The sequence below is a fragment of the Rhagoletis pomonella genome, unplaced genomic scaffold (assembly GCF_013731165.1).
Source record: "Rhagoletis pomonella isolate Grant_MI unplaced genomic scaffold, Rhpom_1.0 Rhpom_scaffold_00002, whole genome shotgun sequence".
Taxonomy (NCBI): Eukaryota; Metazoa; Arthropoda; class Insecta; order Diptera; family Tephritidae; genus Rhagoletis; species Rhagoletis pomonella.
In genome coordinates this window covers 52,043,303-52,066,786 of record NW_023458556.1, presented here as the reverse complement: position 1 = coordinate 52,066,786, position 23,484 = coordinate 52,043,303, and the positions used below count along the sequence as shown (strand labels likewise).

At 37.8% G+C, this 23,484-nt stretch overlaps 2 protein-coding genes across 6 annotated transcripts in view; one reads left to right on the top strand and one right to left on the bottom strand.

Moving 5' to 3' along the window:
- The first annotated feature begins 1,203 nt into the window (after window positions 1-1,203).
- Window positions 1,204-5,673, top strand: LOC118753688. The gene is made up of 5 exons (XM_036488561.1): window positions 1,204-1,257; window positions 3,100-3,226; window positions 4,113-4,279; window positions 5,058-5,431; window positions 5,499-5,673. The coding sequence occupies exons 1-5, from the start codon at window positions 1,204-1,206 to the stop codon at window positions 5,671-5,673; spliced, it is 897 nt and encodes a 298-aa protein (XP_036344454.1).
- The window catches only part of LOC118733786, a 127,977-nt gene continuing 109,979 nt past the window's right edge, over window positions 5,487-23,484 (bottom strand). For 3 of the 5 annotated variants that reach the window (XM_036463351.1, XM_036463353.1, XM_036463352.1), the window contains 7 exons: window positions 11,794-14,100; window positions 11,512-11,735; window positions 10,811-11,451; window positions 10,610-10,708; window positions 10,416-10,550; window positions 9,830-10,353; window positions 6,062-6,657 (listed from right to left, as the gene is read on the bottom strand). In XM_036463351.1, coding sequence (XP_036319244.1) covers window positions 6,522-6,657; window positions 9,830-10,353; window positions 10,416-10,550; window positions 10,610-10,708; window positions 10,811-11,451; window positions 11,512-11,735; window positions 11,794-14,100 — 4,066 coding nt within the window. In that variant the 3' untranslated portion in view covers window positions 6,062-6,521. Of the gene's footprint in view, window positions 5,674-6,061; window positions 6,658-9,829; window positions 10,354-10,415; window positions 10,551-10,609; window positions 10,709-10,810; window positions 11,452-11,511; window positions 11,736-11,793; window positions 14,101-23,484 lie in introns of those variants that run through there. The other 2 variants (XM_036463350.1, XM_036463354.1) reach the window with 2 other exon arrangements.

The window sequence follows — 23,484 nt, the reverse complement described above, 5'->3', positions numbered from 1 at the left end:
ATTACTATATAAGTAAGTAGTCATGTACCGTTAAAATAGAGAAAATATATTATGTATGTATGTATATGTATATGTACATAAGTATGTGTAAATAAAAAAATTGGAAAATTAAAATTTTCTTTCTAAATTTTGAGAGATAAGAAATGTATTTGATTTGCAGCACACTTTTGCCACTCGCAAGCGCAAAATTTTTTAATGGCTTAAGTCGAGAATTTCCTCTGCTATTTTTTATTTTACTTAAATATCCCTTGACGCGCATACAAATTCGCTGTTCATTTCTTTAGAAATTGGGCCTTAATGCCAAATGTGCGCAACCACGGAAAGATGCTAGTTTTAGAAATAAAAGAAATAAACGATTCTGATTCTTTCCCCAAATATGAAGATTGAATAGCTCAATATACATATGTATAACATCAATAGAAAAGGAAATGGTTCAGACACCAAGTATGTATAGATGATTTTAAGGAAATTGTGGATATTCATATGTATGCAGCGATTTCTTTTAAATTGCGCTTTTTTATTTAAACAATCTGGACACCCTGATTATAAGTGTATTCGTAATCGGAATGCAGTCGTCAAAGTTGATTTAGGAAAACCGACAGAAATTTGCAATTTTCTCTGCCTAAGAGTGAGTTTGAGGGAATTTTTTCTTACTCTCTGATATTTTAAGTGATGGATAAAGCTTGTTAGATTTTCGACGAACAAACCTATTTTTGGTAATCCGAAAACAGCGAATTTTCGAATGTCAATAAAATTAATGGCATTGTTATAAAATGGAAACTGTTTATGATATGATGAATAATGAAAAGTGGAAAAGTATATAAAATTCCAAAATTCAAATACTGCTTATAAAAGTATTTAAAATACTAACACAAAATACCCTGGGAAAAAAAAGAGTTTAAATATAAAATACAAACATGTATTTTGTATTTTTTATTTGTATTTTAAATATTTGTATTCTATTCTATTTATACTCTACCCATTTGAGAATCGTTTTCTTCTTCAATGCTATTCACTAATGCACCTAATATTGGCCTAACCCCACGTCTCCATTTTCTACCAAATATATCTTACCATAAAATTTATGTTTTGACTTTCTCCCGTTCTCTCATGTGGGCGACTTTGTGTCTTAACATATCACTTCAAACTGTCATCAAGCCAATCAGATCGGTCTGTACCCAAACTGAGTTGTCAAACTACGAAATGACAGCTGATGTTAAGACAGCGATGATAAGCAATTCGGCAAAACAGATATGGGTAACAGTGGAAATTTGCGGTCTCCACCTGACATTTCTGTCTTACCACAGCTTTTTTAACAGCATCTATAGAAGGTGGAGACGTGGGGTAACGATTGTCGCGAAGATACATACATAAAATAGTAGCGGTTAGGTTATGTTGAACCATAAATGGTCTAACATAGACAAAGACCACGTCTATAGTGTTGCCAGATCCGAAGGACCTTTGAATCCGTGCATTCACGCAATGTTGAAGAACACTGCCGTTACTTTAAAATACGTATGTGGCAGGGAATCCAACTCGTGGCGAGTTCCCCGATTTGCGGGGAATTTCAGTTTGTCGTGGGGAATCGGAGCATTGACCTTTTTTGTCGGGAATTTAAAACGTTGAGCCATAAACATTTATGTACCTATTCTTTTAGTTTTTTATTACTTTTGGACTGAATTTTATATATTATATATGAATATTTAGGAAACAAATTGAAAAAACTTTCGTAAAAATTTCGAGCTTTTTAATTGGATTTTTTAGAAAGATTTTGAGTATGCAGTTTTGTAGCTCATTTAATTCTAATATAATAAAGTTTCAAATGGCTAAAAACTACCGTTGATTTTTTAGAATTTTCTTTGTCGCAATTGGTTTCATATAAACACAATTTATTTTTATATGAAAGAAAATCGCAACACCTTCGGCAAACAAATCTAAAACAAAAATTTTTAGCCACTCAAAATTTGCACTTTATTATACTAGAATTGAGTGGGCTACAAAACTGCATACTCAACATTTTTCTAGAAAATCGAATTAAAAAGTTTGAAGCTCGGATTTATCGGGTTTTGTTAAAAAATGAACTATATTTTTATAAAAAAATAGCTCAAATTAAATACCCCGAAAAAATATAAATAATAATAATTTTAAATAAAACCTTGTCAAAATTTGGTGCGACTAAAATTTTTTCGACCGCTGTATGTACATATGTTAATATTATATATACATTTTTTATTCTTTATTTGTTAACTAATTTTATAAAAGTTTGGTTTGGTTTATGAATATATAGATGAATTTCGTTTAAAAATAAAATAAACAGAGAATACCCTGCAAACCAAAGTTCCCGAAACCTTAACGAAATCTTTAGGAGTATTTGATTTCTGTAACGATTTTTTTCCGAATCTTCAAAGAAAATTATATGAAGTGGTTGACACGAACTCGTAAAGAAATTTCTGTACGAAAAATAAAGAAAATTCTGAAAAAAGTCTGCAAGAAATTCTTCACATAGCAGCATTATTTTCATTTCTTCACCGATTTTCTTCCGAAATTCCGTAAACGAATGGAAGTGTGCGTAATTTATTTCATTTTAGAAAATTCGGAAAAAAATCGGATGGGATCTTTCCGAATTCGTTAAAATTCCTTTACGATTCAGAATACTCTGAAAAAATGGTTTGCAGGGTACATACAATTTTTCTTTTTTTGTAAATAAGGTCATAAATATGAGTGGGGAATTTAACGAAATTTCGGACAAACTCTGGGAATTTCATTATTGAAATCGGGGAATTCTCAAATATGAGTTGGCTACCCTAGTATGTGGGTATGTATGAAAGGGAAGGCTGTAGGCAGCCCAGGTATCCTTTTACATGCATTGAATTCAACCGAGGCTCTCTCCGCCCTCTCCCCTATGTTCAGACGCCACGAAAATTTGTTATCGAGTATTTTTGGAGGTACTCAGTGCTTTGTTTCAGTTGCAGACTCGTTCCTCGCAGCTAAGGCCAAGACTACCCCCAAATCCTATATTTCCTCGTTTCATTGTATTAATCATAGTGCTTTTTAAAACAAAACATTTCATTGTATACCTTTGTTCTTACCCTATTATAGGCCGTCTACATGTCCACGACAGTACCGCAGAATATAAAAGGTAGTAAAATCGCCGGACGCCACACTCCAACAAGAAATAGTTTAAGGCACAGTCGCATGCTAGTTGTAAATAACAAATCATATCCAGGTAAGTGGCAAGGTGTTTGATCGTTTGCATACTATAAATGTAGTGCAATAACCAACTTAAAAAAAAGGAAACTGGATTCGACACTGACTTTTTATCAAAAAAAAAAAAAAATTAATATTGTTACTGTTAAACGTTTACACTTGTATTAGTAGATTTGCATGTGTTTCCAATGGTGATTAAACTTGCGTGATCTTAATACACTTACTGCCATAATTGCTTATCAAATATGTATATTCTTAATAACCTATTGCTTGATCTCATTAATCCTTTTATTACTACTCAGATGACTCTGTACTTTTTCATACTAACTCAAAGTTAATTGGCTTTATTCATACCGAATGAGCTACACGAGGGTGGGTCGCCTTTATATGACTTCGCTAGAAGAAAGCTCTACGGTAAAATAACGCAATAAAAAAATTGAAAAAATAAGAGTGAACCTTCTTAATTCATATAAAACAAAATTAATTACTAATCACATACACATTAGTTATAATTAAGTTCATGCTACAACAATTTATACGTACAAAACTACATAAGCTCATTGACTTTTTACTTGTAATTGCACCGCTGCATTGTAGCCAATTTATTTCCGTAGTACTATGTTAATAACTGGCAAAGGCAATCATCATCAATAAACAACAACAAACGCAATCTTGTTTTTGTAATCTAATGTTATATATGTAAGTATGTATATACTAATGTAAGTAATAAACTAGTAGTGTAACTAAAACGATTTGATCATAGTCGGTCTGTTAGGCCTCCACTCAAGTGAGCGCGGTTAGTAGACAATAAACTTTTAGCGAACAAACAACACTTCCATCAAATAAAATTAAAACAAGTTCATACATACATATTTCTAAAATGGTTCGTTCTTTGTACACAACAGCTTCTCAGCATCCAAATCCATTGAATTTTAAATATCCGAATCTTGCCCGCTGGTTGCTCATACTGGAAATATTAGTTGGTCTACTAATATCATTCTTAGCAATATGGATATTCTGCTTGGCACCCAATACGGCCATACAATATAATCCCTACTGGAGCGGCTTGGTGGTAAGTGAATAATTTTAATATTTGTACGGTTATTTCGAAGGCTTCCGAACAGAGCACTGTTCAACATACTAGATAACTAGACAGAACTTTTTTCTTTTAAATGCAGTACGCTATAGATCGATTAGATATTTATTTATTTATTTACTTTCCCTGTTGGCGGCGGTTTGGGTAAGTTTTCATAAAGTTTGGACTTTGCATTTCTAATGGGTGTGGTTTTAGGTGGCCGCGCGATCTAATTTCAGTTTTTGATCGTGGCCTAATTTCACTTTTCAAAATGAATTATGAAGTCTAACTAGAACCTTTAACTTAGGTTAGTTTAATGAGGATCTTTCGCGATCACGCAAAAAAGCGTATCACTAGCTAAAAGTATTATTATTTTTTTACTAGTTACAATTAATACTTAGCACTAGCTACAAGGTTATCGGCACATCTAAAAGTAAAATTAATAACAAGCATTAAAAAGTGATCGAAATCGGTTACGATTTAAATAAATAGTGCGCAGATTTTTTTTTTACACTTTTACCCTTTTTTCTCAGTGTGCGCCGTTGCAAGAAACCTACAACATTCACTTGGTGGGAGGTAAACCAGGTAGAGAAAAGGGGGTGTCTTATAAGGCAGACAAAGAAATCAGTAAGACTTTCGCTTAGCACTTTGGCCCCCAAAATCGGATGCTATGTATGCAAGAACTTAAATTTAGATTAGCAAGACTGTTCTGACCTTTTCCCCGCACAATTGTTAAGCAAAAATGTTTTAATTTTTTTCTCGTTTTTCTCCACAGCTCCTGCTTGCTGGCATTCTTGGACTTGTGCTTGTACGCTATCAGCGTATAAAACGCCACAAAGTGCGCGAGAATTGTTTTAAATTTTTACGCACCGATTCATATTTGCTAGCGCTCTTGGCCGTCTTGCTTTGCTGTGTGGCATTCTTTTGTGCTGCCCTACATTACGCGCGCCTTTGCGCCAGCGATACACACTGCGCGCCCACAAACATTCTGTTGGAGCAAGGATCCTGCACGTGCACCTTTAACGTGAATGAGGAAGTAACGCTGCCACCGCCAGCGAATGACAGTGCGTCACAGGTGGCGAATGGCTTGCTGGACGAAGAAGTGATGCCGGAAAATTTCAGTGACCAAAGCTATAAAGTGGAATATCGGTAAGTGATTTGAAATAATTCAATATCGGGTAAATACATTTTATTAAAATATGTGACCGTTCTATAGGGACCTAAGCTGCAAGGAAGTGAGCGGCGAATGGATAACAATTCTCATTATGTCTACTGCGCTCAATGCAATCGGTTTTTTGCTTGCGCTCGCCTATGCTGTGCTGCTCGTTTGCTGGCGACACACCGCCAAACGTCCATTCTATACATCCGTCCAGACCACCAGTACCTTTTAGCTCAAGAAATGCCGCGTTCAAATACAAGTATACAAAAATATATATACACACACACACGCACATACATACCTGTAGTATTTTTAATCATAGACATTTATCAAACATGCTTGCAATGCATACATATTTATATGTACATAAATATGCAACTTTTAGTTATCTGATTTCTTTGTTTATAGAAGCGAAATAATTATGTATAAATACATACATACATATGCATGTATGTATGTACATAGGACGGTGGCGATTTGTACTTAAATCACTTTTGATCAAAAAGTTTTTAACATTTTAACTTTCACTTTGTAAGAGTAACACAATTGTTTATATTATTTTAAAAAATCACTTATTTATTAAAAATACGATGTATTAATTAAAAATTTGTAATAATACACTTATGTATGTATGTTCATGAAAAATAATAACTTTGACATACAACATTTTATGTAGTACATATTTTCAAAATTGATTACCCACTAAACCTACAATGACTTTAATATAAAATATCTGCAATTTTTGCTTACCTAACATACAACCCCTACATACGAGTCTAATGAAAATGTATTAAAACAATTGTAAAATCTTCAAAAAATGTTTACATATGTATGCATAATATTCATGTACTACTATTTAACAATGCAGTATATGGCAAGTACAATATGATACCAACCATTTTGATATTAAAAACTAAAATTAATAGAATGAAATGCAAATTGAAATGCTCAATAAATTGATCATGATGCCCAGATACTAAATGATGGTGTTAATATTTCGCTTGTGAATATTTCTCTAACGAAATGTATGCATGTATGTATATGTTAATCTATACTTATGCAAAAAAAAAAACAGATCCTTCACTTCATTATGATTTCTGCCGGTGGCAATATGTTATCGCCATATAAACTATACCAAATGCTAGAGAACCATATTGTACGATCGACCCACTCACTGCCAGCCAGCACATGTCCTATGAAGGGTGAATCGCGTGATCTGAAAGCAAAAAACAAATATTATTAGTTATGATTTTTATCTGATTAGCAAGGAATAGTTTTTGTTATCAAAATTGCATGGATATAACATAAACATGTGGATGTCCAAAAATTTTGGTTATTTACAGTGGGGGAAGAAATAAAAGAAAGTTTTTATTTTGACAAGTTTAGGCTACATGTCTATTGGTTATTCGATGTTTAATATTTTTTTATAAAAGTCTAGCGCATTTCATGTCAAGTACCATATAAATCCACATTTCAAACTTTTTACAAAAGTTATAAAAATTCAACAAATTTTACCAAAATCCCCCAAGAATTGGAAGCTTTTTATTCAGAATTTAAACAAAAATTAGGTATACAGTTTTATAGGCCGTTTAATTTTAGTAGGTCAAAGTGCAAATTTCAAGACGCTAGAAAATCGCGTTGATTTTTAATATTTTTTTTAGCTGACGGTGTTGTGCATTTTCTTCCATGTAAAGCAGTGATTCCCAAAGTAGTCCATGTGGACCCCCAGGGGAGACTCGATGGGGGTCCACGTTGGCGTGAAAAAAATATGGGGTTTCACGAGTTGTAAATGGGGGTCCACGAAAATGTACCTGGTTTCTATAGTAAATAACAAAACTGGTTGCTTGGCTTTATCTATAAATGTAGGCAGATATTACATTACTACAAAAAATTAAGGGAGCAAAAAAATTCCAAATTTTTCGGTGATTTTTGACAGGCCGCATTTCGGTAAAAAAATGGTCGTACTAAGACTTTAAAAAAGGCTTCGAGTCCCTAAGATTCTAATTTTTCTTGGCTAAAATTTTTTAGGAGCTACGGTACTCATGTAATCTTGACAGATAGCGTAAAAAAATAATGGAACTCAGCCGCGACCCAAATTTCTATAGTTAGATCTTACCTTCACATTTTTTTACGAGAATTGGGTGTATGTTAGAAATGTACCAGTAAAATTTTTAAAGGGGTCTACGAGAAAAATGTTTGGGAACCTCTGGTGTAAAGTATGCCCAACACTTCTTTTTATATTTTTATTTTTACCACTCCGAATTTAGGTTATATAAAAAGAAGTTTTGAGCATACTTTACACCAGAGGTCCCCAAACTTTTTTTCTCGTAGACCCCTTTAAAAATGATACTGGCACATTTCTAACATATACCAAAAGCTCGTCAAAAAATGTGAAGGTAAGATCTAACGATAGAAATTTGGGTCGCAGCTGAGTTCCAAACCTAAATTCGGAGTGGTAAAAATAAAAACAGTAAGGCTGTTCAGGATTTTATGCATGTGATCTTGCATTTGCATGTATCCCCTGTCATCAAACAAACAGTCAGCGTATTCGCGCCTTGGCAGCACGGTTCCCAAAGAGCTATCTCCAAGTCCCGGTACAACACATGCCGGGAGGCGAAATCTCGTGGTTTTTGGCAAGAAAAAAAATTTAGATATCTCGTTGTAATAAACTCTTAATATATATATGTATGGTTTAAAAATTCGATTAACTAATCGACAGTATACGCCGTATTTTGTTTACAGACCGTTTGCTAACAATTTGTGGCAACGCCGTTCAATTAGCTGATAATTGATTAAAGGGCTATAAAATTGCAGACCTAAAATTTTTCTAAATTATCTGAATAAACAGTTTGAAATTCTTTGGGGATTTAGATAAAAGTTGTTGAATTTTTATAACATTTGTAAAAAATTTGAAATATGGTACTTATTATATAATGCGCTAGACTTAAAAAAAAACATATTAAATACCGAATAACCAAAACACATATAGCCAAAACTGGTCAAAATAAAAATTTCGCTTATTCCTTTTACCACTATATGTAGTATTTATGTACTAGCAAATGTTATGGTACTCCACTTGAAGGCACCCATTCTCAGTAATCAATGAACATATCGCACACCGTCTTCAAAAGAGGCACAACTCAAAATTTGACATTTTTGAAATTATGCGTTAAATATGTTTTACAGAGCTTTTATTTACCTTTGAGCAAAAGCTGGAGCAAATTTGTTAACACAATAATTTACTAAAAAAAAAACGAAGGTAAATTCCCCCTTGCCCATATAATTAGCATGTGCTAAGAAATAGTTCTTCACATTTTCTGACATACCTGTAATTTTTAGTACCTATTTTAAGGTAACGGCTATTTGAAAAGTTACATTTACGCAAAGTTCCCATGAGTTGTTTGCAATCATGGAATGGGAATCAGTCAAAAATCGTCCTGCCGTAATAAATAGGCCTGCCAAAATGCAGTTTCGAAAAAGGCGAGATGTTGCAGCCACTGATCAATCGAAGTATTGTTTATCGTACCGTACAGTCACGGATACTGGTGGAGTAGTTGCCTTAAGCCATATGCAGTGACGGATTTAAGGGGGCTTTTGGGGGTAGAACCCCCCTCTTTACCCGATGATTAAATGATTAATTATTTAATGTTAAAATATATACATAATTTAATTAATGTTAATGTTATGATGTTCTTTCAATTATGTGGATAACGGACGAACATTTTAAGTTTACACCATCTGGAATCCCAATTTGAAATTTCAATTATCGTGGCTACGTGCTTATGCGTGGTTGGTGTACTCGCCTAAAGAAGATGGGTGTTACTGCAATTATTGAATTTTATTTGCGTCCAATACTGTCGGTAAAGGACGCCATGAAAAAGCAAACTTTTTTGTGCAAAATCCATTTAAAAATTGGAAAAAGGGCTAGAAGGGTTTAAAGTACATCAGGGCGAAACATAAAATCTGAACGATATGCAGGATGGACACAATTTTTCAGTTTTACATTTGTTTTAGATATGTACACAACGCTTCCAATGGTTATGAAATTCGTGAAGACTTTCTTCCCTAGTGGACTGTTACTATTCAAAATATAAAGTGCTCCTTCCATAATTTAGATATGATCTGAATATCGGTCACTACATATGTAGCTGTGGTTGTTCCTGCCGGAATTCGTACAGGTCTAGAATTTTTCCGCAAATCGCCTACCTTTAGGACAGCATTGATAATGGGCTAGACTTTAAACCGATTTTTTTTTAAATACCTAGACCATTTCAAAAACGTTAATAACCAGTCATATGTAGCCTAAGTTTCTCAATTAAGGTCCGAATTATTTTGCTTCTAACCTTCTAACAAAGTAGTTATATATTACAACAGTATCCACAACTTACCTCAGTATCTGCGTTTGTGTACGCTCCACGAACGTAATTGCCCAACTCCATGGAAAGTCGCGCTTCTTCTCACAACCCAAGTACGCCGTAGTGCTATGCAGGAAGATCTCCCGTACGATGGTGGTTTTTTCGTTTTTGTCTTTCTTCGATATCACAATTTTACCGTCACGCAACTCGCAGAGAAATGATTTGAAGGATTTTGTGCGATAATCAGCAAATTTCAACTCCTTTCCCGGGGTCACCGTTGCCAGATTCTTAACGGCACGTTGAACTTCACGCAAAGTATCAATAGGTTTCACAACTAGGTAATTATTTTTACGATCATCTTCGGGCCAATACGACCAGTTGAGGACAACATCGAATACTTTTGTGTCATGGTGTAGTGGACGCTCCAGGCTGTCGTTCAGTATGACTTCGTGCAGGGATACTTGATGGGTTGAAAATTGCATTTTAGACGCCAGCTCGCGACAGATATCGTAGGCCGTGCGGGTGGGTGTGATTGTAACGTTCACCTGAACTTTTTCCTTTTGGGAGAAAATAAAAGAGTTTTTTAATTTTATTCGCTTTCAAATTTTTAAATACTTACTTCCTTGGTGTTCTCTGGTCTGGGGTTAAGTACTACCCACATCTTTAGGTCCCCAGACTTTTTCACTGAATCTGTCAGCGTTTCAGCCGCCGCGTAATACTTTTGTAAGCACATCAACATCTCTTGTTCTTTTGTCTAAAATTTTATGTTTTTAAATCGGTTTTTCTTGTAGAGATAAAAAAAAGAGTGCTTACTACTTCCTCTGGCGATAGTGGGAATAAATGTTTGTAAAGCGTTATCAAATCGGCTAGAACATCAGCTTCCTTCTGCGAGTAAACCATTTCTTCCTGCTGCTGTTAAAGGTTGGCAGCGAAAAAGTAAAATTTATTAGATACATATGTATGTATGTATTGTAAGTATGGGTGCTAGATTAACAGATCCCTTCAAGTACTCACATGATTCTGCAGTAGCGTTGGACCCCAGATCATTGTCAAATTTTTCGTACTCATCTTATTCTTCGCCTTCTGCGAGCTAATAAATGCCAAATGTCCTACAATTTTCTTGAGAGTCTCCCGTTCTATCACGCTCAAACGTGCAAGTAATTCCTTATATACTTCTATCTTCTCCGCAGGTTTAGTAAGCTCAGTCACACACATGAAACTCTCGGAAAGTTTGCCCATTAGGCGCTCGGGAAGATCGCGCATGAAACGCTTCAAAACGTTAGCCACATCGTGCTCATTGTATTCGTTACGTGTAATCTCCACATTGAAGGCATCTGCTCGGAAGGCAGACAAAAGTTTAAGAATAGAATTTTCAGAGCCTGATTTGCGATAGATGCCTTCCGACATGGAGCCGTGTATGTACACAAAATTGATGCACTTATCCACAATGACGGGCACATTGAACTTGGTCAACTGCTGATCGATCAGAGAGAAGCCATTGTTGTGTGCCACTTCACGTATAATATGCCGCCAAATTTTAGTTTCGCGCGGTGAGGACATAATCATGTACACCGTAAAGGGCGGACAATCGATCATGAGTGTGGGACCAGACTCTACATGCAGATTACGAATCGTTTCGTCGCTGTCTTTGAGCACTGTAAGAGAGAGAGAGATCCATTAAACATACGCGAACGCTGCAATTGCGGTCAACTTACCTATGCAACGAGCTTTGCGCAGATCCATCTTCTCGACATTTCCAGCAGCTTCACTCACAAATATTAAACGTCTTTGATTCTTCTTCAACACCAGCCAGGTGCCGCTCCATTCGGAAGTGATTGAGTTTTTCAAATAACACCAGCCTGCGCGATAGTAATGGCAGGCATATTTCGGTGGTATAGTATTGGTCAGACTCTCTAAAAGCTTTTGCATCCAAACACCTCTGAGGAATGGTAAACGTTTTTTAACCGAAAAATAAAGAAAACTCTTACAACACTCACCTTTCCGATTCCTTGCTCACACCGTATAGGTGTGCTACGCGCTGATGTTTACAATTGCCCGATGACGTACTCGTCATAACGAGGTTCGGATTCGACATTGCCTGCACGTTGCTCGAGTTCGGTTGGTTTTTCGGCACTGACATGGTTATTTCAAAGCAATAAAAATGTGTTGAATTATCTGTTACGCGACTATTGCTCACACATTGCAGCGTTGTAATGTATTCCAGTGGAATGCTTTCTTTGGGCGTCTTCATCTCCTGATCGAGGAATGTCTGAAATTGGCGATCGCGTAAAATAGCTTTACGATTTTGCATCTCCTTGAGTATGTCTTCCACAACACCTGAAGGAAAGCGTATCAGTGGTCCTTCGTAGCGTACGAGCAATGGTGAAAGCGTAGGGCGTGGCACCATTTGTAGCGTTACCTTCAAATCGGATTTTGCGGCTACCTTGAAGCTACCCTTACGCGTGATTGCACCCACACGCTGTTTTACGTTCGTCGAAAATACGTTCATAGTATTCATAAAACGCGATGCACGCGATTTTTGTTCATTAGCCGTGAGCGAAGGTCGATCCTCGACGCCAATGGCCTCCAAGTAGGATGGTGGTCCATCACCTTCGATGTTCAGCTTGTTAAAGGGATTTCGACGTTGCTGCTCTTTGTTTTCTTTATTGTCCTGCACAAACCATTGAGTGCGATTTTCAGAAGCGCGTGCCAAGTCAATATTTCTGCCACTGGCTGGCTGGTCTTCGAGTCGACTCAAGTAGGGCCGGACGCGCGCCTCGTTATCATCCAGCATATTCTCTGTGCTCTCTGAAAGTAAGTGGGCATTTTGATGCACTATTCGTAGTTGACTACCCGCTTCGTTAGTGTTATTGGTGGGCTTAGCATTCGTTGGTGTAGGCAAAACCACAGTTGCTGGCGTGGGATCTTGGGAGACTACAGCCGTGGTGATGACAGCAGTAGCTATTTGATTGTCTTCTTCCGACGTGCACATGCTGATATCGTCATCAGATTTTACTTGATCTCCCGAAACAGTGCCGTAGATGTCCTCTTCCAGCAGATGTTCCAGTAACAATAGCTGATTACTCTTATCCGAATTGCATATCGTTGCGGCTTTGCGACTCAAAAGCGGATCAAATTCTTTAATAACTTCCACCGGCGGCTTTACGCAGCCACCTACAGCGCCTTCCACTAACTCAACCGGTCTTGGCTGAACTTGGGAGGAATTAGGTTTACTGCTTGAGGCCATTTCGAAAACTCGACCATATGTGGCCTCATCATTAGCATACACAGGCTCAGGCGTTGAACACACGCTCTCTTCCACGCTATCCGCAAAATACTCCCACGACTCACTGCGATCCGGCTTCGGCATTTGGTTTTCCGCTGCCAGTATCTGCTTACGCAACAGCATAGATTCTTCGCGTTCAGATGCCGCAACTTCCATATTGAGTTGATGTAGCTCAGCAGAGTCGACATTTGGCCGCAGTGAAGCTCCGCCCACGGGCGATGGATTCTCCACTACGCGCCGCAATTGAATCTCCTCATAATTCTTGCGTCTCTTCAACCGCTGTGGTGGCTGTATGGGCTTGAGTCTGCCGTAAAGCCCATCCGTAATGTCGGTTACAACTTCCTTGGGTAGTGCGGGTGGTGGAAAAGTTGGCATTGGTGGTGAGGGAAAATCTAATGAATCACGCGAATTCGCAACTGAACTACTGCCCGTGGCGCTCTCTTCTTCTGCAACATTTTGCAGACTGGCATTGCTACGCTGCTTCTTCAGCGCTACATTAGCTGCCTCGGCGGCAATATGTTTAGGCACCATGAGCGACTTACTTACAGGCGCGTTACGCTCGAATGCTGGTTGTGGCGCAGTTTTTAAGGCGTCTTCGTAAGAGGGCGGCGAAGGTAAATCGAGATCACTACGCGTTAATTTCAAGCTACGCGGCAAATCATATGAACAATCGGCAGTGCTGGCGGAAAGATCATCGACGGCGTCCGCTTTGCGGTTTAGCGGGCTGGTGAATGAGATCGAACCGAAAACTTGATCGTTAGGTGGCAGTGTTTGTGGGCGGCCGGTGTGAAATTGTGCTGTGGCGACTTCCTTAGGTTTTTCCTTGTCTTTTTTGGTCAGCGTAAAATTTGTATTGAAGTTTTTTCCAACGCTACGTAAACGATTCGCGGTTTCGCTGCTGATATTGCTGAAATTCTTGTCAAATTTATTTTTGACGCCCTTGGCTTTGAGTGCAACACGCTCGCCGATGGATTCTGTGAGAAGTTTGGACGTGGAACCAATTGACTTCAGGAGCTCGCTGCAAAAAATAGGTAACGAAGAAGATGCATGAAATTGAAGTAAATCCAAAATTGAATGTATGTGCGCCCATTACCCCTGCTTATCACCAATAGTATATGCATTTCCGCCGCAACAACTACCACATTTTTTAGTGCAATATAAAATTTAATATTGATAAATTAGTATTTCTTATTCGACTTGGTGTGCTGTGACATGTTCACTGTCAAGCCAACCCAACGGTTCTGAAGTTCGGACGCATGCAACCGAGCCCTATTTATAGAGTCGATATTGTGGAATATGTACAATCCGGTATACATAAACACATACATAATTATGTATATGTAAGTAAATGTATGTTGCGTTGACTTCAAAGCTTACACACACGCGCGCATATATGCATTTGTACTGACATGATGCACTCAATCAAAGAGGAATGTATAGCTTGCGAATGGTTAATAAACTCTTACTAGAAGGCACTACAGCATTACATGCAAGCATATATTTCTACATGCACACTTCAACACCCTAAATGTGTCGCTTAGCCACATACATTCTATTTCCCCAAAATGTGCAACTAATTAACGCACAACACGAACGCACAACGCCGCCTTCAGGAAATGCCACTAAATTTAGAATTCTTTAGCGGCATACAAGGAGATATACATATGTATGTAGATATGTACATACAAACATAAGAAATTTGTGTATATTTATAAATACAAAGTCGTGTGCCAAGGTCTCAAAACATCTGTGCCGATGTTCTTGGTAAGCAATGTGCTTTATATTTCTGAATATGTTTGATAAAGACGACTGTGTATGGACATTCCCTGCAGGAAATCTTGGAACTTATTACCATAATTTTAAAGCGTTTATAAAAGATGCTAATAATAGTACTGTTCAAAAGCTATTCAAACTTGAAGCATTTTTATTTTAAACGGCAGTCACTTAGATTCAAAACTAATTGTATTATTTTGGTTAAAGAGCCAGAACTGCATTCGACTGAAAATGGAAGGTTTCGTAACAAACAGAAATGTAAAAATCATTTATGAAATGCTGCTTGAAAAAAAAGGGAAACGTTTTTAAATTAATATTTGTTACTGTCCGGTGCGCCCGGTTCAGCGCAACCAAAGTGGGGTATATGAAAGGTATAGTATTATGAGTTCCTGAAACCTTCTCAATTCATCACTGGCGATGTTTAACTGCGACAATAAATGTGCTTAAATAGAGCTATACGAACAGACGAGAAGTTTCACAATCTACCGCAACCTAATCGCAACACCTGATCGCCTGGACATATCTTTCATTTCCCAGTCACTTCGTACCGCTGCGGAAGAGGTTGTGGCTTATTACCAATCAAGTAGAAACAACTGGTGCGACGAAGAGTGCTACGGAGCTTCTTATATTCTGTTCTAAGCATTATATTAGTTCATAAATAAAAAATAAGAACTTAAAGGTGGTCTGCTGTCTCTTCACATGCGGTTCACACCTTTTTGCTGGATGAACTGTGCACCTAGACTAATTCTTAATTTTAATTTCGATATCAGTCGTCCGGTACTGCATCTGTCCCAACACTCAAACGAATGCCTCGTCGACTTCTACGGCAAATTGTGCGTTGGGTAAACTAGTTCTTTAAGTGAAAATGCTCAAGTCAGGCAGTTGAAGGAGTATTTTCCCGGAGGAGTTTGTGAAGCCTGTCAAAAGGCCAGAAAAAGAAGATTGCATAACATGCGACTTCTATTTAGCTAAGAAATATTTGCATATTTAAAGCATATATATATATATAACGGAGCCGCTGTATTTTAATTCGCTCCACTATGTCTATGTCGTTGTAAAGCTTGTTCCATCCTCTGCGGTACTCGCCGTTGCCAACGCGTAAAGGCCCGTAAATCTTCGGCAAAATCTTTCTCTCAACTACTCCAAGAGCCGGATCAACGGATGCTTCGGCGCCATATATCAACACGGGCATGATGAGTGACTTATATAGTGTGGTTTTCGTACGTCGAGAGAGGACTTTACTCCTTAATTGTACATTCAGTCCAAATTAGCACTTGTTGCCAAGAGTGATTCTGCTTTTGATTTCCCTGCTGACATTATTAACAGTGTTAATGCTAGTCCCGAAGTAAACTAAATTCTGTACTGTCTCCAAAATATGATGGCAGGACAATTATCCTCGTTTACCACCAGACCCATTCGCTTTGCTTCCTTATCCAACTGGAAAAGGTAAGTCGCCTATCTCTCTCTCTATCTTTTCGGGCATTTTTCTTGCTTTGATAAGTTAAAAAATCAAGTAACTATTAATTCAACGATATTGTGTTCGCTGACCTGTTATCAGAAAGATTATAAATTACTCATGAGGCTGAAGTCATATTTGAACTTCTCAAACATTTTTTCCTACCGGGGTTTAAAATGCATATAAACAATAAATAAGTATAAGTGTATATCCTTTTACTTAGGCACTCGCATATTTTATTTTAAGAAACGTCAGCTGAGAAATTGAAAAATTAAGTCCCACGGTTGATCTTCAAAAAAAGGGAACCATATCTAAAAATATCGAACTTTGTAAAAAAGTATGACAATACTATTTAAACGAAATCGCGGATACAAGGGAAAAATTAGGCCTGTTTGCGTACGCACTATCCAGTAAAATTCAGTAAAAATGTACATACTTATTTCTAAAATTGAAATTTAATGAATGATAACTCATTTAGAAGGGGGAAGCTCACATACATGCGAAAAATAGTTACTTTCTTCAAGTTTAGTTATTTATTGAAAAAAGGGGGTTCTAAAAAGCTGAAGGCACTGTATACGGTCAATAAAGCGCCATATCTTCCATAATACTTCATGAAATGGAATGATTGAAACACCATATTGAAGGAAAGCTACACTGCTTAAGGTAGAATAAAGACTTTTTGATAGGATTGCCACCCGTTTAAAATTTTTGGACCTTAAATATATAGTATACTGACAAAATATTTAAAACGCATTGAGGGAATGCAAGTGAAATGCCTTTATTAATTTAATTAAATGCACTCTTAACCAGAAGTAATAATTTTGAAGAGGGTTGCCAACTATTTAAAAATATATATCTATATCTCTATATATATAGAACTAAGTTGCGTAAAACGTATGACCCCATAACTCGAAAACCGATTGTCCAATTTAAGTCGGCTTTTTTTAGTTGTCTTTGTCTTTGCCCAAAGAAAAATGTTACGGAGAGAAACCCCCCATAGGGTGGCGCTGGGATCGACTTATTACTAAAAATCGTATTTATAGTCCGATTTCGGTCATATTTTATATATATTTTTCAGCCTGGGAACGCTGGAGTCGAGTTATCTATACTAATATATATTTTGAAAGCCGTTTTTTTTCTTTTCATTTGAAATAAATTATTTTTAATCTCTTCAATAACATCAACGCATTCCCGTAGAGACTAACCATGGGTTTTAAATTATTGTATCCAAGCAGCAATGCAATTGAAGTTAAGGGTTATTAGAAACCAAATCTGTTTTTATGTTATGATTTGTAAACATTTCTTTAGTTCGATGAACAAAAAAAGACCAAGAAAAGGTCAAGAAAAACTTAGTGTGCCAAATTTTCTAAAGCAGTACGAAGTTCTTAAGAAATTTGCTACGCTTTCTACTATGGATTGCTGAAGTTTGTTTGTGAAGAGTACTACAAGGCACCCTTGTTTTCAACAGAAATATATGCCCGTTTCATTATTTCGTAAGGAAAAAGTGAGACAGCACGCTATAAAAAATCAGCTGTCAGAACTCCTTGGACACTACTATTCACACACACAAAATAATAGCAATTTATTTCTTGATCGTTTACTTAAAAGGCCCGTACTTAGCTTTATACATTGAAGTAAGCAATATAAGCATGATCGTTAAAATTATGGTTGGAAACCCTGAATAAGAAAAAAAAATGCTTATAATATTAGAACCAAAGCAACTATACTTATAGGGAATATATTGGTTCAGGATTATATCAGCCCAACTGTATTGTGATAAAAGAGGGTAAATTGATCTTGTTACATGGCTTCTGATACTTATCATAGTTAATCTCTTTAATATGAATAGGGATAACACTAGAAAACAAGGTCATCAAGAAAATCGTATGCGGCAAAAGTTGTCCCGCCCGTGGCAGGGGAATCTCTTTATATAATAAAGCCAGAGTTTTTGTTGTGGTTTTGTCCTGTAAGTATTTCAGGTTGCTCATTTTATAATAAAGCATCTTGTTTAAATAGAAATGTGAAATTTATTCGCAGAGTTGCATTAAAATATTTCTCTTTCAAAAATGTAGGTATATTTTTATTCAGTCCGGGGCAGAAAAAACTCAGTTTTTCCCAAATAAAATGAATTAGGCATTTATTCGTATTTGGTAATAACTCATAAGTTAGTGAGTTATGTGGATTTATCTAAATTCAGTATTGCTTCGCATTTTATACTTAAATTTATGGAGGAAAGAAAATTTTCGTTGTACAAATGGCCCACCTATGGCAATGGAATAGCCCAGATGTGTTTTTAGGTCATCTCTACTAAATATATTGACGTTCATTCATAAATGTCGCGTATTAGGAAATGTGTTTTTATTGGAGCAGATTGCATTAAAAGTCAATGTTTTTTATCAGCGTCGAGAGTAATTAAATTTACGCAACAAATACGCGTAAGTGTAACAGTTGGAACGTCTCATAGCATAAAATCTGGAAAACTACATACATATGTACACATGTATATACGTACATATGACTATACGAGCATGTAGGTTAGGTTAGGTAAGCGGGCTGCCTCCGCATGTGGAGGCACACTTGGACTCGACTAAGCTGTCCGTTGTGATGTCCTTAGAGGGGGGGAAGGGGGGGTGAGGGAAAGAGGGACGCAGGGAGGGTAGGGGGAAAGAGCGGGAAGCTATGGGAGAAAGAAAGACGACACCTATGGCTTTTTGCCGGAGAAACGCTCCGTGCTCACAACGAAGCTCTTCAGTCGACTGATGTCCACACCTGAGAGCTCATCGGGAGTGTGAAAAAAGTGCGACCCAAGGTGCTTAAACCTTAGGCTCGCAAAGGCAGGGAACCAGAGCAGCAGATGTTGAGATGATTCCACCTCATCGTGCTCCATGCAGCTGGTGCAGTAAGGGTTATCCGCGACACTCAGCCTTACCGCATGGTTACCAATCACACAGTGACCAGTAAGCACTCCCACCAATAGTGAGTGATGCAGTTTGCTTAGTCTCAAGAGCTCCCTAGACCGCCCCCGGTCCACCCGTGGCCAGAAAGACTTTGCCACCTTGCACCCCAAGGTGTACGACCAGCGCTCGCTGAGCTGATTAAACGCCCATCTGTCCAGAAGCAGACCACACGAGGTCAGAGGAGCCCCCAGACCATCCCTATCCGAAAGTAATTCCTCGAGGGTTCCCTGTCTTGCTAGCTCATCAGCCATTCAGTTGCCAGCGATTTCGCTGTGACCTGGAACCCAAATAAGCTTAATAGCAAAATAGTTAGACGCGGTCGATAGGGAAGTCAAACACTCCCTCACCGTTTTCGAACGCACCGTCAGGGAGCCAAGAGCCCTGATGGAAGCCTGGCTGTCAGAATAGATATTTACCTCTTTAACAGATGTTACACTAGAGAGCAACCTATCCGAAGCCTCTTTTATTGCGGCCACCTCAGCCTGGAAAACACGAGCATGTACATATGTATACATTCCATTTAAACAATTTTTTCAGTGCTCAGAATTTTTGAATCTAAAATGTGTCTCTTTCGTCATAAATATGATTCTGAGACAAGCCAACCACATTGACTCGTTTCGGACTCTTTTGGTGTCTTAAAATCTGACTTGAACAAAAGTACCAAAGTTCACGTGGAAGTAAACGTTTATTTACTAGTAATCAGAATTATAAAAAATATTTGTTTTTAATACTCAGAAAGCGTCATATTTCATACTCTAATATGGCTCCTAACCTGGACTCATATTGGCGTGCCCTTCTAAGAAGGGAAATATTCCCCAATAAACAAATGCCTCGTACGTTCTATTTTAAATATCGACTCGAATCCTCCACTGACCTTAAGTTTAAAACTTTCTCTTTGTTATCTGATAGGTTTTTTCCAACTTTTAAATTATAACACCGTGAATTATTTCATAAAACTCACGATTTTGTACCAAGTAGTTACCTAAGAAAAATTATAATTTATTTAATATCGCACAAAATCGCAGTATAAGATTATGGGGAAATAAGAGATCAGGGACTATTCTACCGATTTATGATGCGCTTTTCAAACGTTTTTAAACATTTTTTTAAAACACTAAATTTTTTTTTTTTAATTGTACAATTTCACTTTAAAGTCACTTAAACGCGGACGTTTTTTGGCACAACCTTTAAACTATAATACAAGTTTTAATTGGTAAATATTCTACTGACCGTCATACTTTCTTTCCACTTTTCACTTTTGAAAAGCAGCAAATAGATTACGAGATACACGCATTTGAAAGTGGCACAAAATCAAGCTACACATTTTTCTTTTACAGAAAATTTCGAAACTATCTGTTTGAGGGTTACCAAATCAACGGTAAGTCAATTTATCGAAAAACAGAGTATATAGTTTTTTACTCTGAAGTATTCTCTGTGAGATAAGCAAAAAAAATAAATTAATTTCAAGCAAGTCAAGAAATTGACTTTTGGCCACAAAATAGGCTCAAATTTTCCATAGAGCAGTGTGAGGCTATGCGATGTCAGGACGGTATCTAGCTAAGATGAGGGGTCAGTGCTGTGTGCTTAAGTTCCTTAATAGCTTTCCTATACGGAAATGATCTTTGATCGTGGTTGTGAGGTAAATTTCCTTACAGGAGCTGGATCAAGGTCAAGCATTTCCGTGCTAATGAGCGGCCAGGCTGGGTGTCCCAAAATATCCCAATCGCTTACGAAGCCTTCCCGACGCCGGGCCGCCCTGAGTGGAAGATCGCCCTATTTCGGCAGCCAGTTTGAAAACGCCCTATCTCAAAAATCTTTTCAAGAACGCCCTATTTCAGAATTCATTTCAAAAATGCCCTATTTCAGCTGCCGATTCAAAAACGCCCTATCTCATAAAATTTTCAATACATTTTGAAGTGAGATAGGGCATTTTTGGACCGAATTCTGAGATAGGGTGTTTTTTTCAATAAAATTATGAAATAGGGCGTTCTTGAAAAGTTTTTTGAGATTTGGCGTTTTCGAACTGGCTGCCGAGATAGGTCGATCTTCCACTCAGCAGTCGATATATTTTAAACACTATGTCCGCCTTGTCGGGGAGGTGGCAATACGACCAAGATAATGAACAACAACAAGAACACTAACAAGAAGAAGGAGAAAAATGAAGAAGAAAGAAAGGCGTTCGCTAGAGCTCCTAGGGGAAAAGCGATCAACGTCTCCGATAGTGGCAAAAGCAGCGTGGTCTCTGCCAGAGAGGGAGCTTTCGGCAAGCCCGCCCTAGCAAAGACGCGAAGACGGCAGAGAGCAAAAAGGTGCGAAATAGAGAGTGAAGGACAGCCATATCGCAATACAAAGCGGCACTGGGCATAATTCAGCGGGCATAATTCAGCGCCCGGGACCCGTCGTTGACCCGACAGATTGTGAGAGCGAGCGCTTAGCATGCGGGAGTGAGAGGCTGGCTATTAAACGGCGGAAACATAAAAGCGACGTCGATGGACAGTCGACTTCAAATGTGGCAATGGCAAAGAGCAGTGGGAAAGCTGAGAAAGCCGAGTGTAAAGATGGGATCCCAGGTCCTGTAAGACTAAACCAGGTAGCCAAGCAACACCTGACTGTCGCGTTGCGAGATCATAGTGACCCTTATTTACAGATGGCCACCGAATGGTCGAGGTACGAATCTCGTTTGGGGTGAAGTCGGAGGACGCCCTGCACTTGTTGCAGGCACAAAACCCGAATATACTGACACGGGACTGGAATGTACTTCAGGTATCTAAGCTGACGGAGGAGGGCCAGAGCTACATCATCCAATTAAACAAAGAGGCAGAAGACTTGCTGTACCCAGTGCATGGCAAAATGACGTGGGATATGGGAAACGAACATCTGCGGTTGAAGAAGCGTATGAAGATAGTACAAACCTATCTCTGATTAGGATGAGAATGTTGTCCATGTAATCCTGAATATCGAAGCGTTTTTCACTAGGAAGGCAGAGTAGTTCGCCTACCATGATGAGCCATAGCAGAGGGGCTCACTACCCCGTGCGGGCAACCTTTCGTAGCTAAGAATCTGACTTTTTCCAGTCCAAGAATGGATTAAATGATTCTAGATTTAAGGACGTTTGCTATCCCTGCCGTGTTTTCGAAAGCGCCTTCCACTTCGAAGAACCATTCTACCACCACCTCTTTCTTCTCCGTGGACTTCGAAATTTTACTTGTAAGACTGTGAAGATCATAGTTTGTAGATTTTCCTGCAAGATAGGTTTGAAGCAAAGTGTTTCCGGTAAGGGAACTATCCCCGATATGCCTGTCTACAATTTTTTCCGTGGTTTTTAGCAGAAAGTAAGTATAACTGATGGGTCAGTAGGACTTGCTCAGTGGCAAGCAACAAGTAAGTTAAAGGATTCCATGCAGCAGATCGTGAAAAATCTTTCAGGCCTTTTCAGGAGCCCCAAATCTTCAGTCTGCATTCTTACAAGGACTCTCCGAATTCTGCCCTGTCTGTAAGGTCCTATATACCTGTACAGAAATTTATAGTACTTCACCGGTTATTTTAGCTAAGAGCTACGGGTTGTAGCCCTAGGTATGGTCAACCACGTAGTCTGCCTATGTTAAGCTTGATGGCTTCATGGTAGGAGCTCACAATGGCTAATATCAGATCTGAGGAGCTAAATTCAAGATCGACTAAGTCATTTGCGCTTACGCTGACTTTCTTTGGTTCCAGCGTCTTATGTTATAAACCTGAAAATTCTTGGAGTTATAAACTTGAAATTGCACTGGTAACATTGCAAACTTTCCAATTTTCTATAGAAGCACAGCTAAATTAAGATTTATATATTTTTTAAGTGTTATTGTGCACAAAAACAAAAAAACTCTTACTAAAGTGCATTATTACCAAATTCATAACCTATTATTTACTTGATTAGACACAAACACCCATAAAATTTGTTAGTGCCATTTACATGCAAGAATGCTACTAACTGATTAGTGAGAAATTCAAATTCAACTACAAATCTTATATTCATTCACAAAGTGATAAGCATTACTTGTCTTTAGTTTGGTTGCACGCAATAGCAGATGCAGGGACATTGGTGGTTAATGCATTGAATGCCCATTTTTCATTCATTTTACTGTTGGCGGAAATGCAAGTGAACTTATTGCTGTTGTTGTTGTTGTTGTTGCGGCTACTATCATCACTCTCAAATTGAATATCAACATCATCCTCA

Coding starts and splice junctions, on each gene's coding strand:
- LOC118753688 (XM_036488561.1), top strand. CDS start 1,204: ATGACAGCTGATGTTAAGACAGCGATGATAAGCAATTCGGCAAAACAG. Junction 3,227..4,112: donor AAATAACAAATCATATCCAG/GTAAGTGGCAAG, acceptor TGTACACAACAG/CTTCTCAGCATCCAAATCCA. Junction 4,280..5,057: donor CCTACTGGAGCGGCTTGGTG/GTAAGTGAATAA, acceptor TTTTCTCCACAG/CTCCTGCTTGCTGGCATTCT.